General features: G+C 34.4%; 1 protein-coding gene across 1 annotated transcript; it reads right to left on the minus strand.

The window, feature by feature from the left end:
• Positions 1-6518: 6518 nt before the first annotated feature.
• LOC115998363 (pentatricopeptide repeat-containing protein At5g41170, mitochondrial-like) lies at positions 6519-8359 on the minus strand. The gene is made up of 2 exons (XM_031237919.1): positions 7606-8359; positions 6519-7521 (listed from the first exon to the last, which is right to left on the minus strand). The coding sequence occupies exons 1-2, from the start codon at positions 8283-8285 to the stop codon at positions 6843-6845; spliced, it is 1359 nt and encodes a 452-aa protein (XP_031093779.1). The 5' UTR covers positions 8286-8359; the 3' UTR covers positions 6519-6842.
• Positions 8360-26994: the final 18635 nt, after the last annotated feature.

Raw genomic sequence — 26994 nt, forward strand, 5'->3', positions numbered from 1 at the left:
GGGGAGAAAACTTGATGTACATTTGTGTATGAATTATGGGAGAGACCTAGTATGAATTGAGGGGGAGAACTTGTTGTGTATATGGGAGATTGTTTGATCAACATATGTCAAAGGGGGAGATTGTTAACACGTAAATTAATTAAAGTAATATAATTATAATCAAATTATTATAATTATATTTAGTTTAATTAATTTAGTATTTAGTTAATTTATTATTGACATGTGTTCATTCAATTATTATTTAAAACATTGTATTTAATATGTGGGAGATGTGTGTGAGCTATTTTTGTGGAGTGGTTGATCATGTTGAACAAAATGAGTGGATGAGAGAATTTCTCATCACTCTCGAATGTGTGAGTGGGTGAGATTATGGGATTAACTCCCATTTACATGGTGAAGACATGAGATTAACTCCCTAATTACATGGTGAAAAACATGGGATTAATTTCCTTATTTTTAGGTGTCTAAGACCTATAAATAGGGAACTATGTAAGGAAGAAAGTGAAGTTTCTAAAATGGGATAAATAATAATATTATTCTGGAAGGTGCTACAAGGAATTATTTGGAAGGTGCTGTAAGGAAACTTCAAAATAGAGAAAGATTGGTGTACTATCCGGACAAGTCAGCTCCACTTTATATTAGTACAAGCTGTGTTAAAATCCAGGTTGGTTGAAGTTTATTTAATTGGCAGAATTAGTTCAAACTGTACTTGTAAACTTTTTCATAGAGTTATTTTATGAGGTTAATGTTTAAATAAGTGGTAGACCTAGTTTTGTAATTCGTTGAACCTTGTAATTGTAAAAACCAGCGGGTTGATCTTAAGCGAAAAATTTTTTGGGCGTGGCCCCGCAGATTAGGAAGTGCTCTCCAATTGCGTTATCAAATTCAGTTGTGTACTTATTTTGGCACTTCTTTCATTGTTTCATATTATATTACATATTAGCATTACATAATTTCAAGTTTGAATGTGAGTATGTGACATTAAGGTTGACATTATGGTTTTGAATGCAACTGAAAACAATCATGGGCAATAAAGAGCAAGCAAAATACAAATTACTCCTTTCTGTCCCATCTTATCTGTCCTACTTACTATTCATTGGTCAAACCAACTTTTTATTCTTAGTTTATTATCTTTAGTATTTTTTACTTATTTTTAAATTTAATTTTTTGTGTGTTTAATAGTGCTTTTAGTGTAGTTTCTAAATATATAAATTTTGTATACTAATATTAAAATTAATATTATTAAAAATAACTTCAATCAATCATCGTTAACCGAACCAAACACATAAAATGTGACAGAGGGAGTTATATTTTTGTGTGCAGTTCTTTATTACTCTTATTATAGCTACTTATCCCAAATTATTAGAGAACACTACAAGAAAAATGCATATAGACAACGGTTAAAAATCGTTGTCTTTTAGGTAAACTTTCTGTTGTTGAAGCCGGTGTTGTTGTAAGTCCTGCGCAAAGACAACGGCTTTTAACCGTTGTCTTTCTAGAAATGACAACGGTTTTTTAACCGTTGTCTATTGAGTGTTGTTGAAGCTGGTGTTGTTGAAATTCACGCACATAGACAACGGTTTTTAACCGTTGTCTTTTCTAGAAACGACAACGATTTTGAACCGTTGTCTATTGAAGTGCATTTAAAGACAACACACCAAAGACAACGGTTAAATAAAACCGTTGTTTAAAAAAAAAATGGGTGCACAAAGACAACGGTTTTAATCTTTAAAGTGTTGTCTATTCAAGTGTTCTTAAAGGCAACACACAAACGACAACGGTTAAATAAAATTGTTGTCTTTTTCAAGAAAATAAACGCACAAAGACAACGGTCTTAAAAAACTGTTGTCTTTGTAGTGTTGTGTATTTAAGTGCACTTAAAGACAACACACCAATGACAACGGTTACATAAAACCGTTCTCTAAATAAAAGATGGAATGCACATAGACAACGGTTTTAAACAACTGAGGTCTTTGAAGTGTTGTGTATTAAAATGCGTTTAATAACAACACACCAATGACATTAGCTAAACAAAACCGCTGTCTTTAAAAAATATAAACTCGCAAAGACAACGGTTTTTAAAACCATTGTCTTTGTAGTGTTGTGTGTTCAAGTTCACTTAAAGACAACACACCAACGAAAACGGTTAAATACAACCGTTGTCTAAATAAAAAAGCAAGCACACAAAGACAACGGTTTTAATAAACCATTGTCTTTGAAGTGTTGTCTATTCAAATGTGTTTAAAGACAACACACAAACGACAACTGTTAAATAAAACTGTCGTCTTTTTAAGAAAATAAACGCGCAAAGACAACGGTTTTAAAAAACCGTTGTCTTTGTAGTGTTGTGTATTCAAGTGCACTTAAAAACAACACACCAACAAAAACGGTTAGATACAACCGTTGTCTAAATAAAAAAAACAAGCGCACAAAGACAACGGTTTTAATAAACCGTTGTCTTTGTAGTGTTGTGTATTCAAGTGCACTTATGACAACACACCACCGACAACGGTTACATAAAACCGTTGTCGTTTATTTAAAAAAATGCACATAGATAACGGTTTTTAAAAATCGTTGTCTTTGCTGTGTTGTCGTTTGCCAAAATGCACAAAGACAACACATTAAAGACAACGGTTCAGTAAAAACCGTTGTCTTTGATAAAAGTGTTGCCTCAAAGACAACGGTTTTGTCCAAAACTGTTGTCTTTTACACAAAAGACAACACTTTTGTCAAAAACTGTTGATGTTTTAGTGTTGTCTATGTGTATTTTTCTTGTAGTGGAACAAGCTGCAGAAGGTATGAACAATGATTAAGTGTAGCCATTTAGTCCTATTGCTCGAATCATAGCAAAATTCATAGGTATCTTAGTATACTTTTTCTCAATTTGTTTGTCTTTGAATAAATTTATTTCCATTATGATCATTTTTGTGTCCTAACACTTGATTCCTAGCAGTCCATACCATTCAGTCATCTTATTCCATGGTGCCCAATATTTATTGTGATGAAGAATGACTAGCCTAATAGTTGTCCAATAAAATTTATATTTTGGCTCTATGAGAATTTCGTTGTCACCTAAGTAAAAGTTGTAATTTACTAGAAATCCAATGGCACCAGCTAGTACACTATGTATAGGCCTAAGTTGAATGACTTGAATCTCTCTTCACCTGAAAGAAAACTTTCAAATTAATCTACAACACCCCTCACCATCAAGGTGGCAATCCATTGTTGCCTATGTTCTTTATTGACAATTTCATATCCAAATTAAATGCAAAACAAATACTCCGTATTTCATTTCATCTATTTTTGGACCTTATGGCAAGAATTCATTTCTATTGTCACCATTATCCTTTATTGCAATGCAAGCTAGCAATTTCATATTTAATAGTAAAATCAATATCACACTCAAATTTCATCTATTCTTTGACATTAGGTGGCACTGCTATTGCCACATCAATTGTTTTTATTTCAAACCATCATTATCAGTATTTAAAAGCATGAACAAATTTGAACTTGAAATACCATTGATATATTCCAACATATCTTTCAATTCATTTAACACTAAACCAACATAACCCTAAAACTCAAATCCTCATAAATTCATTAAGTATCAATTAATAACAGAGAATTTCAATTAAAAATTATAGTTTTTCACCCCATATTGCGATAAGTGAGTTGATGCACCATATTTCTCTCTCCAAGTTCTGAGTGTTGAAGTTGCACAGGAGAATTGGAGAAGAATGAAAGGTATTTGGCATTTTTCTCTCTCCAAATTATGGGTGTTGAAGCTGTGGAGGAGAATTGTGGAAGAATGAAGGGTATTTGATGCCAAGGACCTTGTAGTCCAGTGGCATCAAACCCTTCCCTTTATATGGGAGGTGGTGGATTCGAGCCTCAGTGGAGGCAATACTGACTTTTGTGCTTTAATTGGTTGAGAAAGTAGTTATGATGAGATGATATGCATTGTAATAGAGTTAGTAGTAATACTGCATTGTAATAGAGTTAGTAGTAGTATTCAAAAAAAAAGAGGAAAGCCTGCATTGATATGCACCCGGAAAAATCACCTAGGCCGGATGGTTTCAACCCGGGTTTCTACCAGGCTTATTGGGACATAATCGGCCAAGAGGCATCAAATCTATGCAATAACTTCCTGCTTACTGCCCAGTTAGAGAGGGGCTTAAATAGCACTCAGATAATTCCAGAGAGAATGGGGGATCTTAGGCCTATCTCTTTATGCAATGTAGTCTACAAGATTATTGCTAAAGTGTTAGCTAATAGACTGAAAGTGTTATTGGATGGTCTTATCTCAGAAAATCAGAGTGTGTTTGTCCTCGAGAGGCTAATAACAGATAACATTATGCTTGCTTTTGAAACTCAGCATTTCCTTAAGAAGAAAAGACAGGGACGGGATGGATTTGTTGCTCTTAAACTAGATCTTAGCAAAGCTTATGACAGAGTTGAGTGGGGCTTCCTTAGAGGTGTTCTACTGAAATTTGGTTTCTCTTCTAAATGGGTTGATCTAGTTATGTCTTGTGTCTCCACTGTGAGTTACTCGATTTTGTCTGATGGAAAGGAAATTGGTCCTATCTTTCTCCAAAGAGGTCTACGTCAGGGATCCTTTATCCCCATATCTTTTCTTGTTCGTGGCTGAGGGTCTTAGTGCCTTAATTAAACAAAGGGAAGCTAGGAGTACTTTTCACGGGATTGGGGTTGCTAGAGAGGCTCCAAAAATCTCCCATCTTTTGTTTGCTAATGATAGCTTCATTTTCTTTAAGGCTAACGCTGGGGAGACTGTTGTCTGTAGAGACATCCTGGAGAGTTTTGCAGGGGCCTCTGGCCAGCTGATCAATTTTGAAATGTCCTCCTCGAGTTTTAGCAAAAACGTTCCTGAGCCCTTACAAATTTCTATAAGCTCTATCTTGGGTGTTTGTAGAGGTACTGTGTCGAGGGCTTCCTTCTCTCGTGGGTAGAAATAAAAGGGAGGTTTTGGGCTATATTAAAAATAGAATTGTTAGCAAAATTCAGAGCTGGGAGGGAAGTCCTTTTGAAAAGTGTGGTGCAAGCTATCCCCTCCTTTGCCATGAATGTCTTCCTTTTGCCCATGTCTATGATCGAGTGCATTATGAATGGATTCTGGTGGGGTTGTGAGGGTGAGGGGAGGAAAGGGATTAGATGGAAGGCTTGGGAACATCTTTGTGCTCCCAAATCTTGGGGAGGTATGGGGTTTCGTAGGGGAGGAAAGGGATTCGTAGCCCCGAATGGTTTCTCTACTTTCACGGATTGGGTCCAAGCCAATTTCAAGGATCTTTCAAAGCCTGATATCTCTCTTCTTATTATGATCTACTGGTATTTATGGGTTAGCAGAAACAATAAGGTGTGGAGAAACATCTTTACCACAGCTGTGCAAACTATTGAAAGAGCTTCGAGCTACTTTCGTGATTGGAAAGAAATCACTAACAGTGAGCAACCCAGTAGAGCCCATGCAGACATCTTTGATATCAATTGGAGGAAACCTCAAGCGGGGTGGGTAAAGCTCAATGTCGATGCGGCAATCGATGTTAATGGAGGCAGAATGGGGTTCGGGTGGATCCTCAGAGACGACATCGGAGAGTTCAAGGCTGGAAGATGCACACCTTGGCAGGGAGTGTACACGCCGAAGGAGGCGGAGGCAGGTGCAATCTGGGAAGCACTCTCATGGCTCAAATCCAACCACCTTGACCACGTTATGCTGGAAACCGATGCTTTAACTGTTGTCCAGAGCTTAAACTCTACATTAGGAACTTCATCTTTTGATTTGATTGTGTTAGATATAAAAGATAGGCTTAGTTGGTTTTCCCATGTGTCTATCTCGTTTGTGAAGCGATCTGCGAATCGGGCTGCCCATTCTCTTGCTCGGGAGTCCCTTTCTAAGTCAGGTTGTGAGGAATGGGTCATTAACCCTCCTCCTTTTCTTTGTAATGTGCTTTCTGCTGACTCTTTTAATGAAAGTTAATCTTCTGTTCCAAAAAAAAAAAAAAAAAGAAGTTGTGGAGGAGAATTGGACCGAGAAGAGTGAAGGGTATTTGGCATTTTCTCTCTCCAAATTCTGGGTGTTGAAGGTATGGTGGAAAAATGGGGAAGATTGAACTCAATGAATGGTATTTGCTTTCATTTTGTTGAGAAACATTTAATACTTTTTGATTTTACGATATTAACCTTAAATTTAACACCCATTTAACAGAAATCATAACGGAGAATTATTTGTGGTTAAAAATAAAAGGCAAGGTATGTGTTTTGGTCGAATTAAAAGTCGAAGACTAAAAGAAGTACTATCCTAATAGTCAGAGGACCATTTGTGCTATTAACTCTAATAATAATAATCTTGACTTCCATTTTCTCTCAACTTTCTTGTTGAAACTCATTACAGAGTTATTCTGGGAATAATTTTTTTTTTTAAATACTCATGATTCTATACAAGGTAGTATTTATTCTATACTTTCTCAAACATTTTCAGCCCAAAAATCTAAACTTTACCAGTAGAGTTTGAAACTATAACAAGAATTTTATTATTAAACAATACAATTTACAAGATACATGAAACATGATGAAGAGACCCTATTACAATAATACATAGAGAGGGAGAAAGAATTGCCCGCACTGGCTTAACTTAGTGATTTAGTAAGCAGTATTTGACAAAAGAGACCGGGATTCAAAACTCGGCAATGACAGTGTGTGAATTATGTTCAAAGTGGGCAGAGATTTCTTGTACGCACCGATATTTTGCCCTGTCTGCTGAACTACTGAATTAGCCTGTGCTAACTAGAATATAGTGTCTTAATAGATATGATCTCACAAAGCAATAAAATCTAACCATTTGCAATATGAGGAGCCTGAGCTTTATCTGAAAATCGAATAGGTTTCTTCCTTGGCACCATTAATCCTCTTTTCAACGCAGCACCATACACATTGCCAGCATCCAATGCTCTTCCTTGTCGATTCAGCTCCTTGATCAGTATGTTATATGGAGGAACTCCAACCCAGAATCTTGAGCTTCTATGCGTTAAGCTTAGCACTGATAAGGCGTCATCCACCTTTCCATCTTCACAAAGCGCACGAATGACATTGCAGAAGGTGAATCTCCCTGGGGAATACCCAATTCTAACCATCTCCACCAAACTCGCCAGAGCTTTGTCTACCTCCTTCCCATTACACAAGGCTTCAATCACAAGCTCATATGCGCGGTGTTCAACCACAATTTTTCTCTCGCGCATTCTGTCGAACACCTCATACGCATCCCTTAACACCCACTCATTCATCCTCCCCCGCCTGCATAACCCTCTCAGTAATGTGTTCATCATCCTCCCGTCCACATCATGCCCAAGCTCCAGCATCTCCTTGTACACGGATAACGCTACGCGAATCTTGCCCCATTTTAGCAACCCATGTAACAGTGTGCTGTAAGTTACATAATCAGGGATGCAGTTCTTCAGCTTCATTTGCTCCAGCAATCGAATCCCATCCAGAGGTCTGCCTTCCTTGAAGTACCTATTAGAATATGGAAATTAGATAGATATGTAAACAATATTATTCTTGGAATATTGTAAATTTATTGTATTATTCTAATAGTACCCATTGAACAAAGTGTTGTAAGTAACCACGCTAGGGCTCAGCCCCATTTCCAGGGCTTCATCGAGCAATTCCGTGGCCTCATCTGATCTACCCACTTTACAGAACCCATCCATCACCGCCGTGTAAGTGTAAATGTCCGGTTTCAGGGCAGATTTCTTGACGGTCTTCAACATCTCGTAAGCGGCTTCTACTCTCCCCACATAGCACATCCCCTTGAGCAAGCAATTGTACGTGTTGATTGTGGGCTCGCATCCAGCTTGCCCCATGGTTTCGAAAACCTCAAATGCCTGTTTCAACCGTCCTTTTTTGCAGAACGAGTTGATCACTGTGGTGAACATAGCGACATTGGGTTGAACCCCGTTGTCTAACATGCGGTTTAGAACAGTTCTCGCTGTTTCAGGGTCATTTTTCTCGCAATTTTCACTCACCCAGATTGCGTGTGCGGAGCTATTTTCCTCGGATAGTTCAATTTCGCTTTGATTAGTTGAAACAAATGCTTGTTTTGTGCTTAATTTATCTGGATTTTCAGTAAGACTGGACTCTTCTTGTGCTATATTTCGCGCAAATGGATGAAAATTGCCGGGGTTCTTGATAAAGGAGGTGGGGGTTTTAGGAAAAGGAGGGAGTAGGATAGAAGAGGCAGAAGAGACAGAAGGTGGAGAGTTGAGTGAAAAATGCATGGCAGAATCGCAGAGATGATGAAATCTGTAGTCCTGGGAAGTGGGAAGGGAAGAAGAAAAGGTCGAAGCCAATTTGGGAGTTTCACCATCTGGGTTGGAGAATTGTTGTATTTGTAGTTCTGCCCTAATATCTTTTCCTATTGCGCTTCAAAACCCAATTCATTTTTTTTTAATACTATTGACTCTATTACAATGCAGTCAACATTGACTGCACTGAGGCTCAAACCCACCACCTCTCATATAAAGAGAAGGGTTTGATGCCACTGGACCACAAGGTCCTTGGCAACCCAATTCATTAATTTGTTGTAATTTGTCTAAGGATGATATATTTATAACTTTTTTTCGGACAAAATATATTTATAACTTCTCCCAAAAAATATATTTATAACTTAATTACACTTTTAGTTGTTCGACTGAAACTATTCTCGTTTTGGTTCCGTGCTTTCCTTTTTCTTTTTTTTTTTTTGAATATTACTGACTCTGTTACAATATAGTATCCGTGTTTTCCTTAATAGTTAATTTTTTGTACAAATTTTAGGGTAATGTGTCCAGCAGGCATGTACACACGCTCACCACCCACTTCACAAAGATTAAAAACCAAGTTTTTGGAGGAAACTTTAAATCATTCTCTCTCTTCATTCGTTCTCTTTCACCCCAGCCAAAATTTTCCTAAAATTGAGCAAAAAACATTATTATAGTTGCTCTAATGGTTTAGGACAATAAAGATAGTAACTTTTTTTTTCTCCTTTAACAGTGACATTTTCCAGATTTTTTTTCATAAGGGACTAAGGGAGTAGTTTGACATGGCGGCAATGGTGGATGGTGACTAGAGCTTTTTTCCTTTCCTTTTTTTTTTTCACCAATATGATATCAAAATTGGCTATGCAGCCTATGCTTGTGGGATTTTGAATATTTGATTATTTATATACTACATCCATTCAGACACAAAATGAGACAGAATTACAGAAAGAGTAGTAGAATTTGCCAAGAAAGTTTTTGTGTTAGAGTTGAAAAAATTTGGTGGTGGAATATGTACTATTTGCTTGCACAGCTTAATTAACTATTAGGGGGCGTTTGGTTCAAGTTATATAAGATAACTAAGGTTATATTTACTTGGTAATATAAGATTCCCATGTTTGGTTCAAGTTATGTAAGATTCCTAGGAATGTAACATAACCTCCAGATGAAGTTTTTAGTTATTGGAAGGAAATGTGAGATACACTCCGATTTCATAGTTAATCTCACATTCCCGTATCTTATTCCTAAATCCTAATATTGAGCTTTTAGCATTTTAATCAATTTATTTTATTTCGGTTGTCTTATTTACCTACTTCAATTTTAAACCAAACACAGGAATCTAACATTCCCAGTTATCTAATATTCCCAACAATCTAACATTCCCTAAGGTAATATAACATTTCGTGAACCAAACGCGCGTATTGATTTTAGATCCATACTATATAACCATAAAATTAGGCTTTGTAGTTTTCCATTGAAATGTCATTACGGAAGCTAAGAATGTTTATTGTCGTTATCTATCTTTGAGTTGCGGTAATAATGAAACAATGATATAATACATAAAAATCCATGGAGTATGACATTTCATGTTGACAGTTGAAAATCTAACAAAATTTGGGTGGGAATGTGGGATAAAATGATAATATAATAAGGTATGTATTACTATTACATACACTGCACTAAACATGGTGGCAGTTACATATATGCCAATTCATTAGAACGAAACCGTGAAATTATGAAGATGAAGTTTGGATGAAATATTTTCAAAAAAAAAAAAAAGTTTGGATGAAATTAAAACCTGAGCGACCTACTGAATGCCTTCCAAAACCTGGGATCCTTGGGATCTGTAGTGGGCCCATCGCCGTCGCCGCCGCCGGCGTAGTTATTATTATTATTACCACTCCCCTTTCCGCCGCCGAGAATCGGCCCCAGCAGCTTCTTCATCACCTTCCGGAAACCCAACCCACGGCGGCGCTGCTTCTTCCCGGCGGCCTTGGGCCGCGGCAGCACTCCCGTCCGGTAAGGCTCAGACAAACTCCTGCCCAGAATCGCCTGGTTCAACTGCACCTCAAACGACAGCCTCTCGTACTGATCCAACAGAGTGCTCTGTTCATCTCCAAATCTCTTCAGCACTTTGGCAATCTCACTCTCATCCATCACCGAACCCATTTCTTCATCCGCATTGTTCTTCATCACACTGAACTACTTATTATAAGGTTAATCATTAAGGAATTTTATTGTGTGTGGCTTGAAGGTCACGAGTTGAGAATTTAGAGAGTTTCTAGACAAGCAACCGGTGGGTGCAGTTAAGCTATAGCGAAGAAGAAATTAGAAACCACGCACTGATCGAATCGGAATCAGATATATGGGAACTGTAAAGGCTGCAAGTGAATTAGTGAAATCTTAAATGGCCAAGCAATCGCGCATCATATGGTTTTTTCCTTGACTATGTCATTTTTCCTTTTCTTTTATAATAATAATAGTAATCCATTTCGTTTGAAATTTGATTTCAAATTGCAAGCAGTATTATTTAATGTAACTGCATTATGTATATTTCCTTTATTGCACTTTCTGCCATGTGTTAATTATCTTCATGGTATTGTTGTTGTTGGGGGTAATAACTACATTATATAATTAATTCATCTTTCTTCTCCATGTTTTATTTTTCTCTCTCCCCTTAAAAGGTTGAATCCCCAATCGGCCAATCCTAAGGGCCCCTAAGTCAGGTCTGACGGAGCATATGAGGGGACATAAATCATGGTAACTCAGATGAACACAGAGATTAAATCTTTGCTTACTGCGCACGAAGAGCCCCTTCAGTTTGAGGGGTTACTCTCATACTGCCACTAGTGAGCTGTGGTAGCATGCATGGTTTTAATTAATTATGAAATATACTACATCTCTTACTATTTTTAATATATTTCTATCGCATGTAGCTCATATACAAGAAAGAGGGCATGTTGAAATATCTGTCTTCGAGTATGATACACGAGTAATGTTGTAAATGTATTATGATTACAAAGTTACGTATAAATATTGTTGATATGACTATAGGAATGTATTATCATCAAAATTAATAATAATAATAATAATAATAATAATAATAATAATAATAATAATAATAATAATAATAATAAGTCCAACTTCAGTACCATGGATGTAGACGCATGGAGAACTACATAAATCTTGTGTTCTTATTTAATTTCTTCATTCTAGCATTGATCTTTATTCTTGTCTTGATTTTTCAATAGCTTCTTCGATTTGCGTCATTTAATGCATCTAAGTCGATTAAGGCTTGACTCGAAATTATTTACAATTGAATTTTTCATGTATTTAGTTTAGAACTAGTATATAATATTTATATATTTTGAGATTACATTAAAAAAAATACTTAACATCTAAAAAATAATAATTTTAAAAATTATAAGAAACATTTAAAGAAAATAAGATATGATGAAGAATGATTTTCTTTAACCAATAAATAATAAACATACATTACAGGTAAAACAATATATATAGATGGAGTACTACTTAACATTGTTACGATTCAATGTTAAATTAAAGTAGCTCCCTGTCTATAAGTCTTTAAACTTCAAATTTTTAACAAATGAAAACTCTTTATTTTCATTACTTATTTAAGAATTGGATGATTTATCACAAATTAATAAAATTTAAAAAATTATTAATTAAAAAAAAAACAAATGACAAAGAAAAGACAATAAATATAAAAAATTGTGAAATTTAATTTAATCACATCAAGTAAAGCAAAATTTAGCACAAATAATATATAGAAAAAAATAAATCAATATGTCATATTCAAGCTCCGCATGAGCACTTTTAGCAGATTGATTACTCCATATTATTACAGTAGGTGTACGTACAGTTGGAGCCATATAGAAGTTTGGGTGTTCTTATGAGCACTTTATGCTTTCTTGCTCCATTAAAATTATGTTTCCTTCCTTTCTGTTTTATTTGCTTTTAGCAGTCTTATGTAACACAAAAGCATGTTTCTTCATTCCTAGGCAACTTGCATTTTTTGTTTTTACATCAGATCATACTTTTGTTGAAACATAATACCCAGTTTCTCAATTTCCATAAAAGTTACGTTCATTAAGGGTATGTTTGGAAACTAAAAGAAAATATTTTACAAAAATGACTATTTTTTTTTAATTTTTTTCTTTTTGTATTTGACTAAACATTTAATTTTAAAAAAAAATATGTATTTTCTTATTTTGCTGAAAATCATAAAATTGTAATTTTTATTTGATTCATTATTTTTTAAAAATGATAGAAATCTATTTCGAAATTATTTTTTTTCATAAAATATTAATTATCCATATATGCAAACGAGAAAAAGATTTTTCTTTTCATAAAAAAAGATTAGTACAACAAAATAAACAAAATTATTATCCAATTTTGATTTATGCCTTTGTGAAGGAATGAAGCAAGCAAAAAAATGGTTACAAATTAAAATAGATGGGCTTGGAATAATAGTGTCAACCCAAAACCATGAGGAGATGCTAGAAGCTATACAAGAATTGGAAGCATGTCTTTGCACTGAACTGATGATCATTGTTCCAAATTATTGGTGTTCGAATCCCCAAATGCATACTGAATATGATGAAACCATAAAAAGTGTAATTTTGTAATCACTTACTAAACATGATATGATGAAACCTTAATAAGTAAAAATTATTGGTCTCATAGGGGCAATAGTCAATCATTATTGTATGGATCATGGTCCACACAACTGTGTGGACCAAAAATAAAAAGTACATTATTTTTGTATTGAAGGTACATTATTTTTGTACTGTAGGTACATTATTTAATAGTATATATCAAATAATGTACCTTCAGTACAAAAATAATGTACCCTAAAACAATGTACTTACAGTACAAAAATAATGTACTTTTTATTTTTGGTCCACACAGCTGTGTGGACCATGGTCCATTCAATAATTTACCGGCAATAGTGGGGTAGTTATTGTGCATAAAATGTGAGCCCAAAAAAATTGCTTTATTGTTGATAGCTGCTTAGCTTTTTCCATTTAGTAATAAGAGGAAACCATGTTTAATGTGAGCCCATTTTAAAAAAAAATGTTTAATGTGAGTCAAACACACAATTTCCTGGTCACTTATTGGAGTGGTTGGCAAACTACAAACCACTCCAATCACCCGGTGAGCACGCCAAGCGCATACACTTCTTAATTGTGACTTTTGTTTTTCTTTAATTTAGGGAACTAGTGCAACTAGTTATCTATTTTTTTTTTTCCTAATTTTGTCATGTCATCTATCTATTCTCAATGGTGAAAATCTCCAATAGTGATTTTTGAGACCCAAAAAATCTCAAAAAAACCATAGGGATGCTCTTACATGAGAGCAACTATCACATTTGATGCAAATCTTATCTCTATCTAGAAGCTTTAAATGCACAGAACAAAAAATTGTTTCAAACTACGTACTATATCATGTCATGTATTAGTATATCATGCCACTATAATGGAATTGGATGCTTTACTTTCAAGACTCAAGAGCGGTATAAAAAAAGTTAATACAACAAAATAAACTAAATGAGTATCCAATTTTGGTTTATGCCTTTGTGAAGGAAGCAAGCAAAAAATTTGTTTCAAAATAGATGGGTTTGGAATAGTAGTGCCAACCGAAAACCATGAGGAGCTACTAGAACCTATTCAAGAATTGGAAACATGCCTTTGGAATAATGAATTGGGGATCATCTTTCTAAATTATTGGTGTTGGAATCCCCAAATGCATATTGAACATGATGAAACCTTAATAAGTAAAATTTATTGGTCTCATAGAGGCAATAATAGGGTAGCTATTGTGCATGAAATGTAAGCCCAAGAATATTGTTTTATTGTTATTAGTGTTGGTCCCGGTGGTAGAGGTGTGAGTCTAGAAGGGGGAGGGGGGTTGAATAGACTCATAGGGATTTTGAAAACTTTTTACGAGATCAAAGATAAAAACGCAGAGGATAAAAGGTTATGTCAAATTTTAAGTTTACTTTGCACAAGGAGTTATTTTATGAAAAAGTTAGGTTTGAATGTAACATGCAATGCAGTACGTAAAAATAAAGAGAGAGATAGAGAGATTTTTATAGTGGTTCGGCTGTTAATTAACGAAGCCTACTTCACTCTTCTTCACAACTCGTGAAGGTTTGCACTATATTCCCCTTTATAGTACAAACTCCTTTACAACGTGTTCCTTTGATCACTAAGCCCGGCAGCCACGTTCAAACAGGTTTTTCAACTCCTTCAAAGTTTACTCCGCCTCTTTCTACTTCACAAGTAGAGATGGTTGAAAAAGGTTGAGATGTTTTTCCAACTTTGAGATTCTTGTGTTTGAACTTCTTGATTTCAACACTTGAGCTTCACAAGATCTCTTTTATAATCTGGATATAACTTTGAGCTTTTGAATATTTTTGACACACAGGAAGTAATGTGACTTGCTAATGACTTTTCGCTTTTTTCAACCTTGTTCAAGTGAGATGGGACAAGGGTATTTATAGGTGAGAATTTTCAGATCCGTTGGAGGGAACCTGAAATTTTCAAACCTATTGTCCAGTATGTAATATCCAATGGGTAAAGGTTGACCATTTCAGAATGTCAGTACTTTTCTAGCCGTTTGTTCACTTTTATGTAAGGACAATTTGTCTTTTGTCTCACAAAAAGGTGACAATCATTAAATGCTCATTGGGATCGTTGCCTAGGATCCATTTTGACATTCAGGTTATACCCAACCTCAAGGCTATAGATAAGACAATCATCAGAGAATGTCTAATGCCTTGGGTACTCGTGAGAATGATTGACCTTATCATTCCCATCATCTCCTCGAGTCAATCACCTTTTGATTGTTCGGATTCAATAGTTCGGCCCTTCCATTTTTCGGCCTTAAGCATTTTCAGTCTTCAGTCTTCGGTTCTTCAAGTCTTTGTGTCTTCAATCTTCAACTCTTCGTAACTTCAAGTCTTCGGCTTGAGAACTTTTATTTGAAGACTTGTTCTGGAATGACAACAAGTCATACTTTAATGGTCAGAACTCGTCTACTAACTAAGACTAAGACAAGGATTCATTTTTCTAAGCTAATAAAAGACAAAGTAAGAAATGGGGGGTCTCCTCGGGTCTTTGGTATCATCAAAATCAATGGTTCGGAGTTCCTAACAATTAGCTTTGTCTATTTAATAATAGGAGGAAGCTATGTTTAATGTGAGCCAAACACAATTTTTATTTTGGCCGCATATTGGAGTGGTTGGCAAATTAAAAACCACTCCATTTACTCGGTGAGCACACACGCTTACTTCACATCTTACATGATACTGAATTGTAACTTTTTTTTTTGTTTTTTAATTTAGCGAACTAATGCAACTAGTTATCTAATTTTTTTTTTCTAATTTTGTCATGTCTATCTATCTATTCTCAAAGGTGAAAATCTCCAAGGGAGGTTTTTGAGTCCCAAAAAAATCTTAAAAATCCCATTCGGAATGCTCTTAAATTAATGAGAATAACTATCAAATTTGAAAGAAATCTTATCTCCATCTAGAAGCTTCAAATGCACATGTACAAGAACAAAAAAAAAATAGTTTTCTAATAGATGGGGATGGAATAATAGTGCCAACTTAAAACCATGAGAAGGTTCTAGAAGCTATATATGAAATGGAATCATGCCCTTGGAATGAACTGAGGATCATCGTTCCAAGTTATTGGTGTTGGAATCCCCAAAAGCATACTGAACATGTACATGATGAAATCTTAAAAAGTCACTACAAGAAAAATGTTCATGGACAATGGTTAAAAATGGTTGTCTATGAGGTAAAATTTCTGTTGTTGAAGCCGGTGTTGTTGTAAGTCCCGCGCAAAGACAACGGTTAAAAACCATTGTCTATTGAGTGTTGTTGAAAGTCACGCACATAGACAACGGTTTTTTACCGTTGTCTTTTTTAGAGAAAACAACAGTTTTTATCCGTTGTCTATTGAGTGTTGTTGAAACCGGTGTTGTTATAAGTCACGCACATAGACAACAGTTTTTAACCGTTGTCTTTTCTAGAAAAGAAAAGACAACGGTTTTGTTGTAAGTCACGCACATAGACAACGGTTAAAAACCGTTGTCTTTTCCCACCGTTGTCTATTGAGTGTTGTTGAAACCGGTGTTGTTAAAAGTCACGCATATATACAACGGTTTTTAATCGTTGTCTTTTGTATAAAAGACAACGGTTAACAACCGTTGTCTTTTATACAAAAGACAACGGTTAAAAACCGTTGTCTATTGAGTGTTGTTGAAAACGGTGTTGTTAAAAGTTATGCACATAGACAACGGTTTTTAACTGTTGTCTTTTCTAGAAAAGACAACGGTTAAAAATCGGTGTCTATTGTGTATTGTTAAAACAAGTTTTGTTGAAAGTATCGATGATACACAACGGTTTTTAACTGTTATCTTTGATATATAAGACAACGGTTAAAAATCGTTGTTCTCATATTCATAGAAAACGGTTTTAAACCGTTGTTTTTAACCTGTTTTGATTTTAAGCATAATTATATAATAAAAAAAATTTATCCAAGCACCATAAATTCCAAAGAATCAATTCATTAGTACAATCATCTTCTACAAGTATGTAAAGTATTTCAAAGTACACAAGAATTCATCATCTACTTCAAAATACAATGAATAATTCCAATCACCAAGTCTAAATATTGTTTACAAAGTTCTAATCAAATGCATTCATACTCTATATAACTTGATACATAATCTGTTATTCAGAGCACACTAGATTAATATCTAAACATCTTGTTGAAACTACATGTCAAAAATATATGAATAATAATTATATAAAAAACTTCCCTACTGCAAAAGTCTGCTTCAGGTTAGGAGACTCAAGCATACAAATATCTTAAAAAGTTCTTGTTAAGATGATTTAATAAAATGGACCAAACCAACATACTAGTATCTCAAAGAACATTATCCTTGCACTTTCTTTTTTGGTTTTTACTTTCAGGGCCTGAGATAAGTTCACAGCTTCACCATTTTGAGCTAAGAAATTTCTAAGCAAATACCTTGCAACCTTTTTGTAAGCCAGGAATCAAAATTAGTCACAAATCTTAAACAAATAGACTTATCCGTTGTGTGCAAACTGAGGGAAGGGAAGAGATCCTTATCCATCGTACCTTGTTCTCACAGAACATTTGTCTGCAAACAAGATACAATATGCATGCATCAGAATAGTGGTTGATATTGTGGAAAATGGCAATAGAAATTTGAAAAGGTGAAACAACAGAAGAATACTTGTTTACATTTCTCCTACATGTCCTCATCAAATGAATTTATATCCTAACTAAATGGAAAATGTACAAGTTTTAGCCTTCTCAAAAAACTCATAGCTGAATAGTATACATTAGTCAATTGATATTTAAACATCAAATGACAGTGCATATTGAAACTAGTCTGTTAAGATAAATTTCCATCCCTCAATTCAAATGCATCAATTTTAGAACTTTTGTTGACAATTATTAAGCAAGTGAATATCTAGTAAATGTTCATATGAGTGGAAAAAAAACTAGTAAAGCCAAAACTTACTACAGGGAATCAAAGGCTCCAAATGATATTTAATTTTTTAGGGGAAAAAAAACATCTCACATTGATCATTTATTTGGTTCTCAATGTCCTCAAAAGTCATAGGTTCTAAACACTCTTCTAAAGAGAACCTAGTTACACAAAGTCTTCCCTGTTAATTAAAACATTTATGCGCTTATAACTTGAATGCGGAAGCACAATTAACAATGAATCGCATGTAAATCAAATCGATCAAGTAAACAATGTTCATGATCATGGATCTTTAATTAAAACAAGAATAAGCTAGGATAAAGAATTACTTGATTCCATGTAATTTCTAACTTGAATAATCAAGAATGCTTCACATTTCTAATCTGTATGCCTTAATCACCTCCTGATGATATGGAGACTAGAAAACTTATAAATTAGAAACCTATGATTGGGAAACCATATGATCTCTGGAGTTTTCTTGGGTATTTATAGATGTGATGAGAACCCCTCTTTCAAGAGGAATGGGAAACCTCCTTTTGGAAAAACCCATATCCTTTTTCCACTATACATCTTTTAACCTTTATAAACTTAAATTTTAACAGAATGAGAGGGAGGAAATTTCACCCAATAATTCCGCCTTTATACATCACTAATCACCAACGTGAGTCTCTTATGGAATTACAACATTTATTATATAAATCAATTGTTAGGAAATAATTATTTCTAACAATCTCCCACTTGATTCATATGAGCATGAAACCTTTATTATATGAATCAACGTTAGGAATAAATTATTTTTAACAATCTCCCACTTGATTCATATAAGCGTGACTTACATTTTAAATCCTTAATTTGAGCTCACTTAATATGAGAATGTAGAAGTCACAACCTCATCGAACTTTACTAACCGAATCATAGCGGTTACAGGTCTGACATAGCGTCCTGCTCCCTTCCATGTATTACAGTTAATAAGAATTTGAACCATAATAATAAGGTAAAATCCGAAAGTACCTTATTCCTTATGTCTTAAATAAATAAGACCAATGTTATCACTTCTGAATTATGCATAAATAAGTGATCAACATCAACAATAACAAAATCAAAACCTGAATAGATATCTAAGAGTATCAACAACACAATGTGCTAATCAAACATAAATCCATACATGTATGGCAAGATTAACCGTTATCCAAGGACTTTACCAGTATGCCCATTTTACCAACATGGCCAATGAAGGTTTTGGGCGCCAATCCCTTAGGCAACGGATCCGCGATCACAAGATCGGTGCCAAAATGCACTATTGTACTTTCTCCTTAATAGACATAAATTTTAAATCTATGTACTTGGCACCTCTAGTATATCTGTCATTCTTTGAGAAGAACACAGTTGCCGCATTATCACAATGAATCCTCAATGGTTTGGCTATAGCGTCGACAATGCCCAAACCAGAAATGAAGTTGCGCAACCATGACGATTTGAATCTGTAGCCTCAAAGCATGCTACAAATTTTGCCTCCATAGTGGAAGGAGCAATGACAGATTCCTTCACACTTTTCCAAGATATTGCTCTACCAGCAAGTAGGGAAATATGCCTGAATGTGGAGTTTCTGTTATCCAAACATCCGCCATAGTCTGAGTCTGAATAACCTACAACTTCCAGGTTATTCTTCCATCTATATGTGAGCATGTGGTCCTTAGTGCCTTGTAAGTATCATAGGACCTTCTTTGCAGTCTTCCAGTTTATATCTTTCTAAAACTTTGTTAATGTAAGCCTTCTGGGATAAACCTAAAATCCCCTGTGATCTATCATGGAACATTTCTATTCCAATCACAAATGAAGTCTCGCCCTTATCCTTTATTTCAATGTTCTTAGAAAGATATTTCTTAACGCCACGCATTATCCCTTTATCATTAGCAACCAGAAGAACGTCGTCAACATATAATACTAGGATTACAAACTTGCTTCCATTAACCTTCATGTAGATACACCTATCAACAGTGATCTCTACAAAACCAAATGACAATACAATATTGAATTTCAAGTACCATTGTCTAGAAGCCTATTTTAATCCATAGATCGACTCTCTTCAATCTACATACCAGATTTTCTTTTCCTGTGGCCTTGAAGCCTTGCGGCTAATCCATGTACACTTCCTCTTCTAATTCACCATTCAGAAAGACAATTTTAACATCTATTTGGTGAAGCTCAAGATCAAAATGAGCCACCAAAGCCAAAATAATTCTCAAAGAGTCTTTTTCTTAAAAACCAGAGAGAAATTCTCTTTAGAGTTAATTCCAGCAATGGTCCTCCGACTATGTTGATTTTCCAAAATTAGTCCCCGACTTTTAATTTGGACAATTTAGGTCCCTTGACTTTCAAATTCTTTCCAATGTTGGTCATTTCGTCAAATTTTGGTTAAATTGACGTCAAATGAAAAAAGGGGTAAAATTGTTCGTTCACTTGTATACTCGTATTTCTTCTGTCCTATACGCTATATATATGAATATAATATCAGTCGAAGAGACATTGAATGAGATTATATGGCTTCGGTTGAGACTTCGATTGAGATTATATTCATATATACAGCGTATAGGATATGAGAAATACGAGTAATAATACACTAAACATGTGAACGGACAATTTTACCCCTTCATTTGACCTCAATTTAACCAAAATTTGACGAAAGGACCAACATTGGAAAGAATTTAAAAGTCAAGGGACCTAAATTGTCCAAATTAAAAGTCGGGGACTAATTTTGGAAAATCAACATAGTCGGAGGACCATTGCTGGAATTAACTCTTCTCTTTATAACCAAAATGAGAATTATTGCCCTGTATGGCTTGGATAAATGAGATTGGATCATTATCAATGCTCAAGTCACTTTCATGCTCAAGTGCATAAACAATGTAGTCGCTATATCAGGAATGGCTGATCTTTTATGTTTAGTAGATCTCCTTAATGTCACTTCCTATTGAGTTTGCACTTAATCATCAACTTGAGTTTCAACCTCATCTTCATTTACAATAGCTTCTTCATGTGGGATTGGAGCATCTAGTTGCTGTTGTTCCAAAGTATTTCCATAAGGCTGCACTTGCAGCAATAGGAACTACAGCAGGGAAAGGATCACTTGATGAACATAGATCCATCAATGACTCCTTAATCCCAACATTACGTGCTCTCACACTCCCACGGACTTTGCTATTTTCAATGAAGCGAGCATTACCAGACTCAACAATCCTCGTACTATGATTAGGATAATAAAACATGTATCATTTAGATCTTTCTGGATATCTAATGAAATTACCACTTAGGGTATGGAATCCAATTTAATTTCATGTGAATTATTTATCATCACTTTAGTTTGACAACCCCAAATGTGAAGATGCCTCAAACTAGGTTTCCTTCCTGTCCACAGTTCATAAGGTGTTGTAGAAACAACCTTACTAGGAACCCTATTGAGTGAGTATGATGTTGTCCTTAATACATACATTCACAATGAAATAGGCAATATACAGTTTATTAAACATACTCCTAACCATTTTCATAAAAGTACGATTTTGCCTTTCTTCAACACCATTTTGTTGTGGTGTGCCTGGCATCGTGTATTATGCACAAATTCCCTTAGATTCGAGGAGTTTCTTAAATGGGCCAGGAATTTGCCCAACTTCTTATGTTTTCCCATAATATTCACCACCTCTATATGATTTAATTGTCTTTACCTTTTTATCTAACTACCTCTCAACTTCCAATATGAATGTCTCTAGGATATCCACAGACTGAGATCTTTCATGCAGTAAGTAGATGTAACAGTACCCAGAATGATCATCAATAAATGTAATGAAGTATTTCTAATCGCCCTAACACGGAGCATCAAAAGAACCACAGATATCTGTATGTATCAGGTAATCCTAAACTTCTTGTGGCTAAGTGTTTGATACATGTTTGACTTGCTATCCCTTTATGCAATCGACACATGCATCATTCCAGTCAATAAAATCCAATTGAGATAAAATTTCAACCTTAATAAGTCTCAATATCTTTTATTTGGATATATGACTAAGCCTTTTACTCTACAAGAAAGTTAAAGATTCATTCGGTGCACTTCCTAAACGTCACTCATAACATTAAACAAGGAATTAACAAAGTCTGCATTAAGATTGAAACAATATAGAGTATCCAACAAAACACCAGAACCACAAAAAGGTCTTTTGATGATACAAAGAAAACATTTGTTTCCAATCTTAAGGTTAAAACCCAATATGTCCAACCTAGATGCTGAAGCAAGATTTCTAGAATATTCTGGAACATACAGACCATTCTCAAGATCAAGACAAAAGCCTGTATCCAGCTTAATTCTGTAAGTTCCAATACCTTCAATTCTAGCTTTCATCTTGTTCACATGAAAAGAAACTTTTCATTTTCCTTTTAAGGTTGAAACATCAAAAAATCTTGCATAATGTTAGAAATGTGTGTTGTAGCACCAGTGTCTAACCACAAAGTATTAGAAGGAACCTCAATAAAATTGAATTCAAAGCATACTGAAACTGAATGTATACTTCTCCTTTCCATCCAAGCTATCTTCTTCAGGCATTCAGCCTTCTTGTGCCCAAGTTTGTTACAGAAATAGCATTTATTCACTTTCTCAACACACCTTGCACCTTCATAGGATGTTTGCCCTTCTTTGAGTTAACAAACCTTTATTAAGACTATGATATATAGACCTTAAGTTTGTATTTAAATCCGCCTTTGGGTCAAATTTAAATACAATGTCAATTTACCGACATGCATTATTCACACATACTTGAATGAGATTATTCATTAAGTTTAAATTTAATATATAGGCAATCTTTGGACATGCGCTACATATTAACAAAACAAGAATTATAATCTCCTAAATTGTCATTAATCATATGTCTGATCCACCTTTGGGTGACCGCTAGAACCATGTGTTAATGATCACAAATGTTTATCAATCCTTAGTGTCATTCAATGATGCAAAATACCGTGTGTACGATAAACATTTGTAAACATAAATGATTATTTAGCTATTACCTTGAGTGGGCCACTTTGGTGACTAACACACTCGCCTTATGCTAATAATTATTTATGCTAAAAAACCTTAATTTATATGTCGTTCTATTATACTTCGTAACATATAAATTAAGAGTGGATCAAGTCTCTAGCCATAGTTGATCCTTTATATATATATATATGAGCCCAGAATTTAAAGCTAATCCAAATGCTTTAAACAAACCAAAGAAGGCTAAATTCATATATAATCCTTTAAATTTTTAAGCCCAAATTAAATGAGCCTTGAATTTAAAGCAAGTCCATAATGCTTTAAACAACCCAAACAGACTCAAATTAATTGACTCAACAAAATAATCCATCAAAATCTTTATCCTTAATCAAACCTAGCGCCGACATACCACCACCACATCTCACCGATTTGGTTGGGAATCCGAGAAATTCCTCCGTTGTTGATTCCAGGGTGCAAATCAATTTTGATTCCATTAGCACATTTATGTGAACAATCCTTAATTTATATGTTGTTCTTTTATAACATATAATACATGATTATTAGTTACAAAATATACACTATATAAATTATACACAGTACGTACATAAACCCTACGCCAATAACTAACATATATGTAGTTATGTATTATATGTATAAATAGTACGTACAATGTACATATATTGATTCATAGGAACATGCAAATCAATTTAAATATAAATATATGTATATAAACAGTGCATACATATATAACATATATGTTTGTTGATTCCAGTGATGACAAATGTTATTAGCATCCACTTTAAACCATCGTCGACGGTTCCAATAAAAATTAGGGTCCTGTGCAATATCTTAAATTGAATCCCTTTTTCAAGTAATTTTTATATATAAATAATAGTTGTTCAAAAAGTTGTGTCAAAAATTCAGAATATTATATAAAAAATACATCTAAATTTCATTTAAATTTTTTTCAATATCACAATCATCTTGATTTTCTAAATAAAGGATTAGCATCTAACCATTTTTCCTGGGCATCATCTTTTTGCACATCTATTTGAATTTCTTTTATAATGAATTTTTTAAGAGCTCCCTTTAGAGATTGAATTAGTTGCTCAATTCTTCTTTTCTTCTCACGCTTCTCAAACCTAGATGAATATTTTCTAGAAGACCTAATTATAAAATCCTAAGAAAAAAATAAGAATTTATTTAGAAATTCTATTAATACATAATTAATCAAGAAACACATTCTTGAATATATTGTTCTAAAATCATATTTATTAAGTCATGTAAATAAAACAATAAATAAGAATTGTGAAATATTTAATAATTTTAATTACCTGTTAATAGAATTGAAGAACTTGAGTAATCAAGAAGAATTGAAGAATTCTGAGTGCGTCTATCATCTATGGCGTCAATTGCGTATTTACTTTCGTGCTACTATTTTCATTGTCTGCTGAGTGATGTTTGCATCAATTAAAAAATTGTCTAATACCTAATTAGGCTAGTTGTGACTTGTGAGATTTGCATACATATAAACTTAGCAATTTTAGTAAAGAAAGGATTTTGTTTTTGAAAGGAGTAAGGAAAGGATTTGAATATTTAGCGGCTGCCGCCATAGGTTGCCGGCTTCTTGATTGCGTAATGCTTTTTTTTTTTTTGAGAATTGATTGCGTAAGGCTTACTGAGTTACTGCCTCATGTAATTTTCTATGGCTCTATAATCTTCTATGGATCTATATACAAAAACTTTTATTTTTTAAATATGGACCCCCAAAATTTGGGGGCCTTGTGCAAGGGCCGGGCCTGGTCAACGACATAGTACGTAATTACGTATGTTTGTTAATTCCAGTGATCGACGAACACCAAAAATATTATACAATGATAATAACAAACCCACAATAAAACCTTATAATTAAAAATCTCCAAATATCATGAACCCTAATTTTAGTGATTAATCAATTTACATGCAAGCTCTGATACCAAATGTTAATTAAAACCTTTATGCGCTTATAACTTGAATGCGGAAGCACAATTAACAATGAATCGCATGTAAATCAAATCAATCAACTAAACAATGTTCATGATCATTGATCTTTAATTAAAGCAAGAATAAGGATAAAGAATTACTTGATTCCATGTAATCTCTAACTTGAATAATCAAGAATGCAACACCTCTCTGATCTGTATGCCTTAATCACCTCCTGATGATATAGACACTAGAAAACTCAAAGACTAGAAACTTATGATTGGGAAACCATATGATCCCTAGAGTTTTCCTGGGTATTTATAGATGTGATGAGAACCCCTTTTCAAGAGGAATGGGAAACCTCCTTTTAGAAGAACCCATATCCTTTTTCCATTATACATCTTTTAACCCTTATAAACTTAAATTTTAACAGAATGAGAGTGAGGGAATTTCACCTAGTAATTCCGCCTTTATACATCACTAATCATCAACGTGAGTCCCTTATGGAATTACAACATTTTTTATATAAATCAATTGTTAGGAAATAATTATTTATAACATTCTCATTCCTATTGAGTTGGTCTTATAACTTGTTGAGCCACAAGTGATATCATTCTCCACAAAGTGAGGTGAACAAACACTGCACCAACAATAAATATCAAGCCTACATGCTAATATAAGTATATAGCCATAAAATGTTCTGATACTTACTCTCTGAATGGAGTGTGATATGGAGAATATGATTGAGGATGAAAAATATTACTTGTAAGTTGTGTACTTACATGTATTTGTCTGTCTCAACTCTCAAGTCTCAACCATCTCACACATTGCACTACTTTTCACCTTCAAGATGCAGAACATACTACCTAATCTCAGTGGTACTAGTTGTGTATATCAATAAAGTACCTACAGTATAATGACAAGAAATCACTAGCAAATTGTTTAAGTTCTAAACTTTCCTTAGCTCTTGTGAAGTCAAAGGAATCTTTAGGAAGCTCTCTAGTTGCAAAGCCTGAAGAAACAACCACTTCCTTTCCATGCTTGGAAATTAGCGCTAGATCTAATGTCAAATTTCTCGTAACGGCCGAACCACCTGCGTCGTGTAAAGGCGTACAATTAGCCCTAAATCTAATGTCAAATTTCTATTGTCTTTTAAAAATAAATAAAATAATTACACCATTAAAAAAAAACCAGCGACGACTTACCTGATGAACAACCTGCACGACTTTTGAATAAAGTAGACCAATTGGCGCGACCTTTGACGAAGAACGGTCGGCGACCTTAGAGAGCTGCGGGCTGCGATGGAGACGAGCCGACGACGACCTCTACTCTACGAAGACTATCTGGAGACGATAGAGGCACTCTACGATTGAGAAGATACGTAAGTGAAGGATGGGGAGGATGGAGGCAGTGAAAATTTTGGCTGACCGGAGGGAAGGCTGAGATGGAGGGAGACCGAAGGGTTGAGAGAGCGACTGAGCGACGTTGGTTCTATGTTTCTTTTTTTTTTTTTTTCGGTTTGAGAGGGAAAAATGTTTTTTGCTAAGTGTCTAAGAAAGGGAAGTCATTTTTTTTTTAATTTTTTTTCTTAAAAAGAATAACATTTTAAAAAAAGAATAACATATCTAAAAAAGAATAACATATTTTTTATAAAAAAAACATATCTAATGGTGGCAGAGGAGATTGGGAAGAGGCACGACAACGGTAAAGGACGCCGAGAAGAGGCGAGGAGGGAAGATGCGACGACGGAGGTTGGAGCAACAACGACGGAAGAGAGATTTTTTGCAAAGTGTGTAAGTTTTAAAAGTCAAAATTTAATTATTTTGACTTTTATTTCGTTCAAAGAATAACATATTTAATACAATCAAGCAAAATAAAGAAAGTTTTGTTTTTATTTAATAATAAGTCTTCATTTTTTTTTTCCAAATTAAGTATATAAAATATGATAAGCATCTAAGTATATAGATAACATACTAGCCGTTGTTTTAAATCTTAAAAAATAAAGAGCGTGCAATGACAATGGTTTTATTAAACCTGACTTGGTGAACCATCGTTGAACATAAAAACGGAGTATAATTCTGTCATTGCTTACTAAACATGATGAAACCTTAATAAGTAAAATTTATTGTTCTCATAAGGGCAACAATGGTGTACCTA

The sequence above is a fragment of the Ipomoea triloba genome, chromosome 12 (genome assembly GCF_003576645.1).
Source record: "Ipomoea triloba cultivar NCNSP0323 chromosome 12, ASM357664v1".
NCBI lineage: Eukaryota > Viridiplantae > Streptophyta > Magnoliopsida > Solanales > Convolvulaceae > Ipomoea > Ipomoea triloba.